This window comes from Thalassophryne amazonica, chromosome 21 (genome assembly GCF_902500255.1).
Source record: "Thalassophryne amazonica chromosome 21, fThaAma1.1, whole genome shotgun sequence".
In the NCBI taxonomy this organism is placed as follows: domain Eukaryota; kingdom Metazoa; phylum Chordata; class Actinopteri; order Batrachoidiformes; family Batrachoididae; genus Thalassophryne; species Thalassophryne amazonica.
This window is the reverse complement of record NC_047123.1, coordinates 105,464-118,263: the sequence shown is the minus strand read 5'-3', so window position 1 is coordinate 118,263 and position 12,800 is coordinate 105,464. Positions and strand designations below refer to the sequence as shown.

Below are 12,800 nucleotides of genomic sequence, written 5' to 3'. Positions count from 1 at the left end.
AATGGCCCTGATACTCTGTGGTACACCAGCGCTTGCTCTTTCCTAAATATGGAGGTATTGGAGGTATGCTAGGAATCATGGGTAACCACTCCCAGAATGGAAAGGGGTCTCTTTACAGGCACATAGATTGTCATCAAAATCCTATAAAGATTTAATATATTTAAATGTTACTTTTGTTTCTCCACTAATCATAATTCAAGGAGCAGAACATAAAACAAGCATTCTTCCTTTACTTTTTCCTTTTTCCTTTCCTTAACGTGTCGTGCCGTTCCTATCCTCCTCCTGCCCCCTCTCGACTGACGTCGTGTTTTGCAGTGCGCAGCAGCTTGGATACAGACCTGAACCGCAGAGGAAACGTGCTTTGCCTCGAGGTCTGCTGCAGATGATGCGCAGTGCACAAACTGCCGCATAAACACAGAAAGGCCAGACAAGGCAGCATCCGTTACCATGTAACCCTCGGAGCGTCGTGTTTCGTGCGCAGCGGTTGTGCGCCGCCGTGGCTGACAGACACCTTCAGAAGATGCATCATGTGCTTCCCGTTCTCTCGCGGCTGATCGTGAGCTGATCATTCTCTTCAGAGACTGTTGTTTGCCACGACGATCAAGATGAAGTTTCCCACCGAAAACCCACGAAAACCAGGGACCATGAACCCTCCGCCAGGTCGGTTTTCAGTGAGTGATGTTGATCACATTTATTTTTCTCAGAGTGTCGCAGCGTGTGTTCAGTTTTGTGTTGATGCTGCAGAATGAACTTTACTTTCAGTGGCACGTGCACGCGCTGTGGCCGTGCAGGGGAAGCCAAACGGAAGCTTTCAGACAACAGAAATGATATTATGTGGTGTGTGGTTATGACGTCATCCAACGTGGGGAGCGCGTTTCCCTAAAATCCCGCATGTTTGTCACGTGCACATCGTCACCGTGATCGTGTGGTGCTCGTGCTGTTTTGACCTTCTGCAGACAAACTGCCTGTCTGAGTCGAGATTTTATGATCCATTTCTTCAGGTTTATCTGAATGCACAAACTCGAACCCTGACAGAAAGCAGAAGATTGTATTGATTATACATTTGCAATATTGATCAGTGTTACATAATATTTACTAAACAGAATGAGAAATGCAAACTTAGTTATTCACACAAAGTTGTTGCTGCAGCAAGTTAAGAACTACATGCTTTTTGGCGGGTAGTAGATTTGTTCCAAAATTTACAATTTAATTACAGGTTCTTTCTCGAATCTGTTTTAGTTTGCTCATTTTCATGTCTGCTGTGACAGAACAGAGTTATGGTCAGAGGTGGGAAACCCAGCTTCAGCGAGTTAAAGTCTGACCACGTGTCGCTTCTGCCTGTTCAGCAAAAACAGGTGATTTCGTTAAGCTTGTCTACATGCTGAACTAATTACAATTTGCTGATTTAGTGGGAGGATGGAACAAATACTCACTGAAGGCCAGGCTTTCCACCCCTGTTTGAGGCTTGCCCTATAGTGTCCAGTGGGCTGACCTTAAGACCAGTGTGCAGCTATCAATCACTACCAAAGACTAAATGATGGTGGGGCGTGGTCAAATAGGACAGGAGTGGAACACACACAGTGAACTTCACCGTGCTTGTAGAGCACAAACCTCCGCCAACCTAGTTTCCAATTCCACAAATTTTTACCTTGCAAAAATTTTTCAAGGTCAAAGTCCTGTTAGAAGTAACATTTCAGAAGCTAAAACATAATACAAATTATAGATCAAAAGGGCTTTTCAATGTTAAAATCAAATATCCACTAAATCCGCAATATGGATCAGATGCAGATCAAACTTTGTCTATTCAATGAGTGTCGATTTGCACCTCATTGTCACAAATGAGAGTGATTGAAGCATTTTTGATTGACACATGAAGCCCTGCAACAAGAGAGAGCATCGCTAGCAGGGTTAGCTAGCATCCGCAGCGACATACAGAGTTTGAAACAGGACTTAGGGGACAACTTCAACATGTTAAAACAGGAACTGAAGCAAAACATGGCTACTTTTAGACAAGAAATAGATAAAAAAAAAAACCTTGTTGAAAGTACAATGAAGATGCAGCTACAAAAAAACGAAACTTTCAGAGGTTCAAACACAGATTTCAGAGCTGGAGGAATGGAGCATTGAAGCCGGGGATGCTTTGACAGAGCTGTGGGGAAACTTACCCGTAGGTTGGAAGAAAAAGTCATCGACTTACAACCCCAGTTCCAATGAAGTTGGGACATTGTGTAAAATGTAAATAAAAACAGAATACAATGATTTGCAAATCCTCTTCAACCTATATTCAATTGAATACACCACAAAGACAAGATATTTAATGTTCAAACTGATACATTTTATTGTTTTTGTGCAAATATTTGCTCATTTTAAAATGGATGCCTGCAACACGTTTCAAAAAAAGCTGTGACAGTGGTATGTTTACCACTGTGTTACATCACCTTTCCTTCTAACAGCACTTAATAAGCATTTGGGAACTGAGGACATTAATTGTGAGTGTCATGATTGAGTATAAAAGGAGCATCCCCAAAAGGCTCAGCCGTTCACAAGCAAAGATGGGGTGAGGATCGCCACTTTGTGAACAACTGTGTGAAAAAAATAGTCCAACAGTTTAAGAACAATGTTTCTCAACGTTCAGTTGCAAAGAATTTAGGGATTCCATCATCTACAGTCCATAATATAATCAGAAGATTTAGAGAATCTGGAGAACTTTCTATACATAAGCAGCAAGGCCAAAAACCAACATTGAATGCCCGTGACCTTCGTAGCACTGCATTAAAAACTGACATCATTGTATGTAGGCTCTTACTGCGTGGGCTATAGAACACTTCAGAAAACCATTGTCAGTTAACACAGTTTGTCGCTACATCTACAAGTGCAAGTTAAAACTCTACCATGCAAAACGAAAGCCATACATCAACAACATCCAGAAATGCCGCCGCCTTCTCTGGAAACGCAAAGTGGAAAAGTGTGCTGTGGTCTGATGAGTCCACATTTCAAATTGTTTTTGGAAATCATGGACGTCGTGTCCTCTGGACAAAAGAGGAAAAAGACCATCCAGATTGTTACCAGTGCAAAGTTCAAAAGCCAGCATCTGTGATGGTATAGGGGTGTGTTAGTGCCCATGGCATGGACAACTTACACATCTGTGATGGCACCATCAATGCTGAAAGGTACATCCAGGTTTTGGAGCAACATCCAAGCAACGTCTTTTTCAGGGACGTCCCTGCTTATTTCAGCAAGACAATGCCAAGCCACATTCTGCACGTGTTACAACAGCGTGGTTTCGTAGTAAAAGAGTGTGGGTACTAGACTGGCCTGCCTGCAGTCAGTCAATCAATCAATCAATCAATCAATTTTATTTATATAGCGCCAAATCACAACAAACAGTTGCCCCAAGGCGCTTTATATTGTAAGGCAAGGCCATACAATAATTACGTAAAAACCCCAACGGTCAAAACGACCCCCTGTGAGCAAGCACTTGGCGACAGTGGGAAGGAAAAACTCCCTTTTAACAGGAAGAAACCTCCAGCAGAACCAGGCTCAGGGAGAGGCAGTCTTCTGTTGGGACTGGTTGGGGCTGAGGGAGAGAACCAGGAAAAAGACATGCTGTGGAGGGGAGCAGAGATCAATCACTAATGATTAAATGCAGAGTGGTGCATACAGAGCAAAAAGAGAAAGAAACACTCAGTGCATCATGGGAACCCCCCAGCAGTCTAAGTCTATAGCAGCATAACTAAGGGATGGTTCAGGGTCACCTGATCCAGCCCTAACTATAAGCTTTAGCAAAAAGGAAAGTTTTAAGCCTAATCTTAAAAGTAGAGAGGGTGTCTGTCTCCCTGATCTGAATTGGGAGCTGGTTCCACAGGAGAGGAGCCTGAAAGCTGAAGACTCTGCCTCCCATTCTACTCTTACAAACCCTAGGAACTACAAGTAAGCCTGCAGTCTGAGAGCGAAGCGCTCTATTGGGGTGATATGGTACTATGAGGTCCCTAAGTTAAGATGGGACCTGATTATTCAAAACCTTATAAGTAAGAAGAAGAATTTTAAATTCTATTCTAGAATTAACAGGAAGCCAATGAAGTCCAGACCTGTCCATACATATTAACTTTATACAACATGAAATAAAGGAAATGATCATTTAAAAAGGCTGGCAAATGAAGGTGTTTGTTAGAGGAAAGCATGTCTGGTTTGATCGTGATTATCTCACCCAAGTTGTCCTGAAGAGAAAAACATACAACAAGATGAAGAAGTTAAAGGAAAATCTATCTGTTTTCAAACAACATTCACGAAAATGAGGATTCTTTGGAGCAGCGGAGTCCGCACATATGAGACAGCCAGGAAGGCAGTATTGGACAAGAGGGAATGGGGATACCAGATCAAGGTTCAAAGCGAGGTTACACGTGTTTCAGCGAAGATGACTGCGGGATAGCTACGTGTAACAGACCGGTGTCCTGACCAGAATACCACTGAGAGCGATGGAAAAACTTCAGGACGACCAACTGGTTAAATGATTCCAGCTCGCAGGCCCAACAATAATCATCACACCTTGTCTGATTTGTGAGGGAGCTATGCAGGCCACACATAAAAAAGGGAATAAAAAAGTCATACATAATATAGATAAACAATGATGAGGGAAAAGGGGAAAGACGGAAAATAAATATATGTGTGGTTGGAATGTTATTCCTAATCCGACTGAGAGAGCATGTTTGGAGTTGTTGGAGTTACCCAGAATTAGTGGAACTTTTTGGACTCACAAGTCTAGGGGAGAGCCCCCGCTTCAGGTGAGCATTCACCCTCCACCCACCAGCAGGGAGCAGAGGAGGGTAAGGCAAACTCTCCTTCAATGGAAGCAGGGAGCTCGCTCATGGTGCACTGTGTCTATAACAGGAAGTGCCAAATTTTGAGTCCCCAATAAAACAGGAAATGTCAAATGTTGAACACTTTTTGGATCAGAGCTTCCTGGATTGACAGTAGATGAGATCTCGTGGGAATTTGGTGGCGAGTTGAGACTGAAACAGGAAGTGCCAAAGTTTGAGTTCACAATGAAACAGGAAATGACAAATGTTGAACACTTCCTGGCATGGGCAGAACTAGAGGGGAGGCCAGGATGTCACTGGACTTCCCTGAAATCTGATTGGACACCCCAGGTGCCACCCCAGATGATTGACATGTCATGGCACTGCACGTCTGGTTGAAAAGAGCCAGCTGCATTTTGAAATCGGTGACACATATTGACTTCTAAGACCCTCCTGTACAGTAGTTGGCACTGTGTACCACAAAAAGTTCAAATCCACCTTAATAGATGAAGGAAAATCTTCAAGCCAGATTTGAACCTGAACACGTTGTCCGAACCATGGACTCCTAATGATACCAAAGTTATATCGGTGAGTGCAGGACCATATTTTATGCCAGAAATGTGGTCCAGGTTGTTAAAAGTGGCATTTCGCCTTTAATTCAGGTTGCCTTATACAGTTGTATGTAAAAGTTTGGGCACCCCTGGTGCAACTTCAACTTTGTCACTGATTCATGAACATTGTTCTCAAGAATCTGTTGATATTGACTGGAATCCATGTGACCCTCAACTTTAACAAGATTCCCAGTACCTGCACTGGTGACACAGTCCCATAGCATGATGGAACCACCTCCAAATTGTACTGTAGGTAGCAGTTCTTGGAATGCTGTGTTCTTTTTCAGCCATGCATACCGCCCCTTGTTATGTCCAGATAACTCAGTTTTAGTTTCATCAGTCCACAGCACCTTATTCCAAAATGAAACTGGCTTGTCCAAATGTGCTTTGGCATGCCACTAAATGTGTTTTAGTATGCAGAAAAGGCTTCCTCTGCATTACAGCATCATACAGCATCCCTTTGTGCAGAGTGCGCTGTATAGTTGAACGATGCCAGAGACACGATCTGCAGCAGGATCATGTTGTAGCAGGTCGGTGGGTTGACTATGACTGTTCTCAGCATCCTTTGCTTCAGCATATCTGAGATTTTTCTTGGCCTGCCACTTAAGGCCTTAACTAGTACTGTGCCTGTGGTCTTCCATTTCTTCACTATGTTCCTTGCAGTGGAAACTGATATGCAGTGGAAAAGATATATATATATATATATATATATATATATATATATATATATATATATATATATATATATATAAAAACACAAGTATTGACACAACTGTTTACCACCAAAAATACTGCAGATCAAATCTAAATTCATTCATTTGTAATATGAAGGTAATACAAAATTTTGGAGTCATGATTACACAAAATGTAATTTTGTGTGAAACAATCAATCAATCAATCAATCAATTTTTTTATATAGCGCCAAATCACAACAAACAGTTGCCCCAAGGCGCTTTATATTGTAAGGCAAGGCCATACAATAATTATGTAAAACCCCAACGGTCAAAACAACCCCCTGTGAGCAAGCACTTGGCTACAGTGGGAAGGAAAAACTCCCTTTTAACAGGAAGAAACCTCCAGCAGAACCAGGCTCAGGGAGGGGCAGTCTTCTGCTGGGACTGGTTGGGGCTGAGGGAGAGAACCAGGAAAAAGACATGCTGTGGAGGGGAGCAGAGATCGATCACTAATGATTAAATGCAGAGTGGTGCATACAGAGCAAAAAGAGAAAGAAACAGTCCATCATGGGAACCTCCCAGCAGTCTACGTCTATAGCAGCATAACTAAGGGATGGTTCACGGTCACCTGATCCAGCCCTAACTATAAGCTTTAGCAAAAAGGAAAGTTTTAAGCCTAATCTTAAAAGTAGAGAGGGTGTCTGTCTCCCTGATCTGAATTGGGAGCTGGTTCCACAGGAGAGGAGCCTGAAAGCTGAAGGCTCTGCCTCCCATTCTACTCTTACAAACCCTAGGAACTACAAGTAAGCCTGCAGTCTGAGAGCGAAGCGCTCTGTTGGGGTGATATGGTACTACTAATATGCGCTTTGAATGACATATCCTGATCAAAAATGACTCCAAGATTTCTCACAGTATTACTAGAGGTCAGGGTAATGCCATCCAGAGTAAGGATCTGGTTAGACACCATGTTTCTAAGATTTGTGGGGCCAAGTACAATAACTTCAGTTTTATCTGAGTTTAAAAGCAGGAAATTAGAGGTCATCCATGTCTTTATGTCTGTAAGACAATCCTGCAGTTTAGCTAATTGGTGTGTGTCCTCTGGCTTCATGGATAGATAAAGCTGGGTATCATCTGCGTAACAATGAAAATTTAAGCAATACCGTCTAATAATACTGCCTAAGGGAAGCATGTATAAAGTGAATAAAATTGGTCCTAGCACAGAACCTTGTGGAACTCCATAATTAACTTTAGTCTGTGAAGAAGATTCCCCATTTACATGAACAAATTGTAATCTATTAGACAAATATGATTCAAACCACCGCAGCGCAGTGCCTTTAATACCTATGGCATGCTCTAATCTCTGTAATAAAATTTTATGGTCAACAGTATCAAAAGCAGCACTGAGGTCTAACAGAACAAGCACAGAGATGAGTCCACTGTCCGAGGCCATAAGAAGATCATTTGTAACCTTCACTAATGCTGTTTCTGTACTATGATGAATTCTAAAACCTGACTGAAACTCTTCAAATAGACCATTCCTCTGCAGATGATCAGTTAGCTGTTTTACAACTACCCTTTCAAGAATTTTTGAGAGAAAAGGAAGGTTGGAGATTGGCCTATAATTAGCTAAGATAGCTGGGTCAAGTGATGGCTTTTAAGTAATGGTTTAATTACTGCCACCTTAAAAGCCTGTGGTACATAGCCAACTAACAAGATAGATTGATCATATTTAAGATCGAAGCATTAAATAATGGTAGGGCTTCCTTGAGCAGCCTGGTAGGAATGGGGTCTAATAAACATGTTGATGGTTTGGATGAAGTAACTAATGAAAATAACTCAGACAGAACAATCGGAGAGAAAGAGTCTAACCAAATACCGGCATCACTGAAAGAAGCCAAAGATAACGATACGTCTTTGGGATGGTTATGAGTAATTTTTTCTCTAATAGTTAAAATTTTGTTAGCAAAGAAAGTCATGAAGTCATTACTAGTTAAAGTTAATGGAATACTCAGCTCAATAGAGCTCTGACTCGTTGTCAGCCTGGCTACAGTGCTGAAAAGAAACCTGGGGTTGTTCTTATTTTCTTCAATTAGTGATGAGTAGAAAGATGTCCTAGCTTTACGAGGGCTTTTTTTATAGAGCAACAGACTCTTTTTCCAGGCTAAGTGAAGATCTTCTAAATTAGTGAGACGCCATTTCCTCTCCAACTTACGGGTTATCTGCTTTAAGCTACGAGTTTGTGAATTATACCACGGAGTCAGGCACTTCTGATTTAAAGCTCTCTTTTTTAGAGGAGCTACAGCATCCAAAGTTGTCTTCAATGAGGATGTAAAACTATTGACGAGATACTGTATCTCACTTACAGAGTTTAGGTAGCTACTCTGCACTGTATTGGTATATGGCATTAGAGAACATAAAGAAGGAATCATATCCTTAAACCTAGTTACAGCGCTTTCTGAAAGACTTCTAGTGTAATGAAACTTATTCCCCACTGCTGGGTAGTCCATCAGAGTAAATGTAAATGTTATTAAGAAATGATCAGACAGAAGGGAGTTTTCAGGGAATACTGTTAAGTCTTCTATTTCCATACCATAAGTCAGAACAGTGTTGAGGCTGTCATCTCAGCATCTGTGTGGATGTAAAATCGCCCACTATAATTATCTTATCTGAGCTAAGCACTAAGTCAGACAAAAGGTCTGAAAATTCACAGAGAAACTCACAGTAACGACCAGGTGGACGATAGATAATAACAAATAAAACTGGTTTTTGGGACTTCCAATTTGGATGGACAAGACTAAGAGTCAAGCTTTCAATGAATTAAAGCTCTGTCTGGGTTTTTGATTAATTAATAAGCTGGAATGGAAGAGTTGCTGCTAAGCCTCCGCCCCGGCCCGTGCTACGAGCATTCTGACAGTTAGTGTGACTCGGGGGTGTTGACTCATTTAAACTAACATATTCATCCTGCTGTAACCAGGTTTCTGTAAGGCAGAATAAATCAATATGTTGATCAATTATTATATCATTTACCAACAGGGACTTAGAAGAGAGAGACCTAATGTTTAATAGACCACATTTAACTGTTTTAGTCTGTGGTGCAGTTGAAGGTGCTATATTATTTTTTCTTTTGAATTTTTATGCTTAAATAGATTTTTTGCTGGTTATTGGTAGTCTGGGAGCAGGCACCGTCTCTACGGGAATGGGGTAATGAGGGGATGGCAGGGGGAGAGAAGCTGCAGAGAGGTGTGTAAGACTACAACTCTGCTAACCCTAACCCTCCAGCAGAACCAGGCTCAGGGAGGGGCAGTCTTCTGCTGGGACTGGTTGGGGCTGAGGGAGAGAACCAGGAAAAAGACATGCTGTGGAGGGGAGCAGAGATCGATCACTAATGATTAAATGCAGAGTGGTGCATACAGAGCAAAACGAGAAAGAAACAGTGCATCATGGGAACCCCCCAGCAGTCTACGTCTATAGCAGCATAACTAAGGGATGGTTCAGGGTCACCTGATCCAGCCATAACTATAAGCTTTAGCAAAAGGAAGTTTAAGCCTAATCTTAAAAGTAGAGAGGGTGTCTGTCTCCCTGATCTGAATTGGGAGCTGGTTCCACAGGAGAGGAGCCTGAAAGCTGAAGGCTCTGCCTCCCATTCTACTCTTACAAACCCTAGAACTACAAGTAAGCCTGCAGTCTGAGAGCGAAGCGCTCTATTGGGGTGATATGGTACTATGAGGTCCCTAAGATAAGATGGGATCTGATTATTCAAATCCTTATAAGTAAGAAGAAGAATTTAAATTCTATTCTAGAATTAACAGGAAGCCAATGAAGAGATTTTTATGCTTAAATAGATTTTTGCTGGGTTATTGGTGGTCTGGAGCAGACACCGTCTCTACGGGGATGGGTAATGAGGGGATGGCAGGGGGAGAGAAGCTGCAGAGAGGTGTGTAAGACTACAACTCTGCTTCCTGGTCCCAACCCTGGATAGTCACGGTTTGGAGGATTTAAGAAAATTGGCCGGATTTCTAGAAATGAGAGCTGCTCCATCCAAAGTGGATGGATGCGGTCTCCTCCTAACAAGACCGGTTTTCCCCAGAAGCTTTGCCAATTATCTATGAAGCCCACCTCATTTTTTGGACACCACTCAGACAGCCAGCAATTCAAGGAGAACATGCGGCTAAACATGTCACTCCCGGTCTGGGAGTGACAAATTATCACAATATTACCAAAGAAATCCAAAAACATTTACAAAGATGGTACACATTACCTTTAGACTTCAAGTTTGAAAATAGAAATTATAAGAATGAATGTTTTTCTGGGGCTTCTCAATTTATTACAGCCTTACCAGTGAGGAGTGAACGGAAGTTACGGTAAGGTGTATAAGGTGATCCTTTGTTATAACAATTTTATAAGTTACACAGTAAAATCACCAGTGTAAAGCTGACACTGGCAGTGTTAAATTGACACTGCCGGTGTATATATGGTACTACTCTGGTCAGAGTGGGACCATATGTTCACTGTCAGTGTTAATTTAAAACTGACAAGGAAGTCAGTGGAGAGAGGCCAGCACCGGGATAATATGCTCATATTTCCACAATCACAACGAAATTTGAGGATGCACAAGCAAATTTCGTTGTGTTGATCGTTGTGCAATGACAATAAAGGTGATTCTGATTCTGATTCCCTGCTTTTGTCAGAATACGAGCAGCAGCACTTTGAACCATCTGCAAGGCACGAAAGCTTTTCTTCAGGAGTCCTGACAGAAGCACATTGCAGTAGTTCAGGCGAGATGTCACAAAAGCATGAATGAGGACTTCTGCATCCCTAACCCTAATCTTAGCAATCCTAAGATTAAAGAAAGATGCCTTTGACACCTCCTTGATGTGTTTGTCAAACACAAGAGTCTGGTTAAATATAACCCCAAGATTTTTCATTTTTCACTGCAGTGAACCACACAATCATCCAGAGAAAGAGTAACATTTTCAAATAATTGATGTAAATTCTGAAGTGAAATGTTCATCATTTCAGTCTTTGTGTCATGGTCTGCCCTGATCCTTGGCTCTTTTTAACCTTGTGTGTAGTTTGTTTTTCCACCAGATTGTGCACTACAGAGCAGAGGCACACCTGCAACTCATCTTCTCCTCGCACCTGAAGCTTATGATTGGCTCATCAGGAGCAGGCTACTTGAACCCTGGTTTTAAGCACAGTCTTTGGTGGATTCTTGCATGTCCTTTCCTGAGTCCAGATTCATCCATGACCTTGACCTTGTCTTTGCTGCCACTTCCATACGCTCTGATGTTGGAGCTTTCCGCAGCTCGTTTCAAGGTAACCTGGCCAGCTCTAATTCCCGTATTAGAGCTTGTTGATTTCTCTGGTGTTTCCAAACACTCTCCTGCGTAGCTTACATGTCGCATATGCTATCAACTATCTGCACCACGTCACTTTGGAACTCTCCTGCTCTCAGCTACAGAGCGCGTAGCTCTGCCACACAACTGCAACTGTCTCCAAGAACTATTTCCAAGAACTGTTTTCTAAGAGCTGTATGAACTCTGATATTGAGCCACAAGAACTTTCCAAGTCGTTTCTAAGTCAAGTCCTGCTTAATTGGAACTGCATCACCAGACGCACAGCACTTGACCTCTGACCTCTGAAGATAACTCATGAACTGTGAACGATTCCTGAACAGCAAACCTTATTTCCTGGACTGTGAACATTATTTCCAGAACTGTGAACATTCCTGTTTTAAGCCTACAGTGAACTGTTTGTTATTAAAGGCTTCAGTGTTATTGAGTGCAAGCCCTCTCCATTCTACTAGTTCCCGTCCTTGGCTCTGTGCACCCACCTGGCTCTGGATCCAGTTCCCATATACTCCAGGATTCCTGCTTGTTCTCAGACTCCCAAGTCTGTCCGTGTGTGCACTGCAGCTCCCAGATGTTCCACCGCTACAAGTGGGCCCTGTCTTGAGTCAGCAGGCCATCTAACCATTGCAGCATTGTTCACTTGTTTAAATCTCTTTTCGTTCACAACCATTTCTGTTTCTTGCTCCCAGCGTTTAAGTCCATTACCTGTAACGGTCCAGTTCCGTTCGGACCCCTAACATAACAGAAGAATCCGGCCAGAAATATGGACTTAGCGGGAGCAGATTCAGTCCAGCAGGCTCTCAGTCTTCAAGGTAAATTCCTGGGAGAAATACAGCAATCCATAGATTCCATGGGGGACCACGTTCCGAACCTCTCAGCCCAGGTCACACACTCTGACACACTCATTTTACAACTCGCTGCTCAAATCACTCAGTTGGACACTCGCTTAACTCAGCTAGCTCTCTCAACTCTCTGATTCCTCTGCCACACCGGCTTCTGTGTCTACATCCGCCTTGAAAATAGTTCCCTCATCTGCGTCAGTTAATGTGGCTTCCGAGCCATGTCTCTGTCATCCAGAACCTTATGCTGGTTCTGTAGAAACGTGTGCAATTTTTTTGATGCAGTGTCCTCTCGTTTTTCCAAGAGACCCTCGCAGTATTCACGTGGCATTGGTTCCAGGTCCGCATGTTTCTGTCTGCATTTAGTTCCTAGGTTTTTTGTTGTCTGGTTCTCAGACCAGTCCTAAGGTTTTGTCCCCTGGTTCCCAGACCAGTCTTAGGATTGTTGTTTCTGGTTCCCAGACCAGTTCTAGGTTTTTTGTTCCCCTGGTTCCCAGACCAGTTTATTGGCTGGTGGGTGCTGCAGTGC

The 12,800-nt window shown here is 42.6% G+C and overlaps 1 protein-coding gene across 1 annotated transcript in view; it reads left to right on the top strand.

Annotated features, from left to right (window-relative positions):
* Positions 1–333: 333 nt before the first annotated feature.
* Positions 334–12,800, top strand: part of kcnk10a (potassium channel, subfamily K, member 10a) — a 109,707-nt gene continuing 97,240 nt past the window's right edge. The window contains exon 1 of the mRNA XM_034162199.1: positions 334–660. Within this exon, the coding sequence (XP_034018090.1) occupies positions 606–660 (55 nt within the window). The 5' untranslated portion in view covers positions 334–605. The remainder of the gene's footprint in view (positions 661–12,800) is intronic.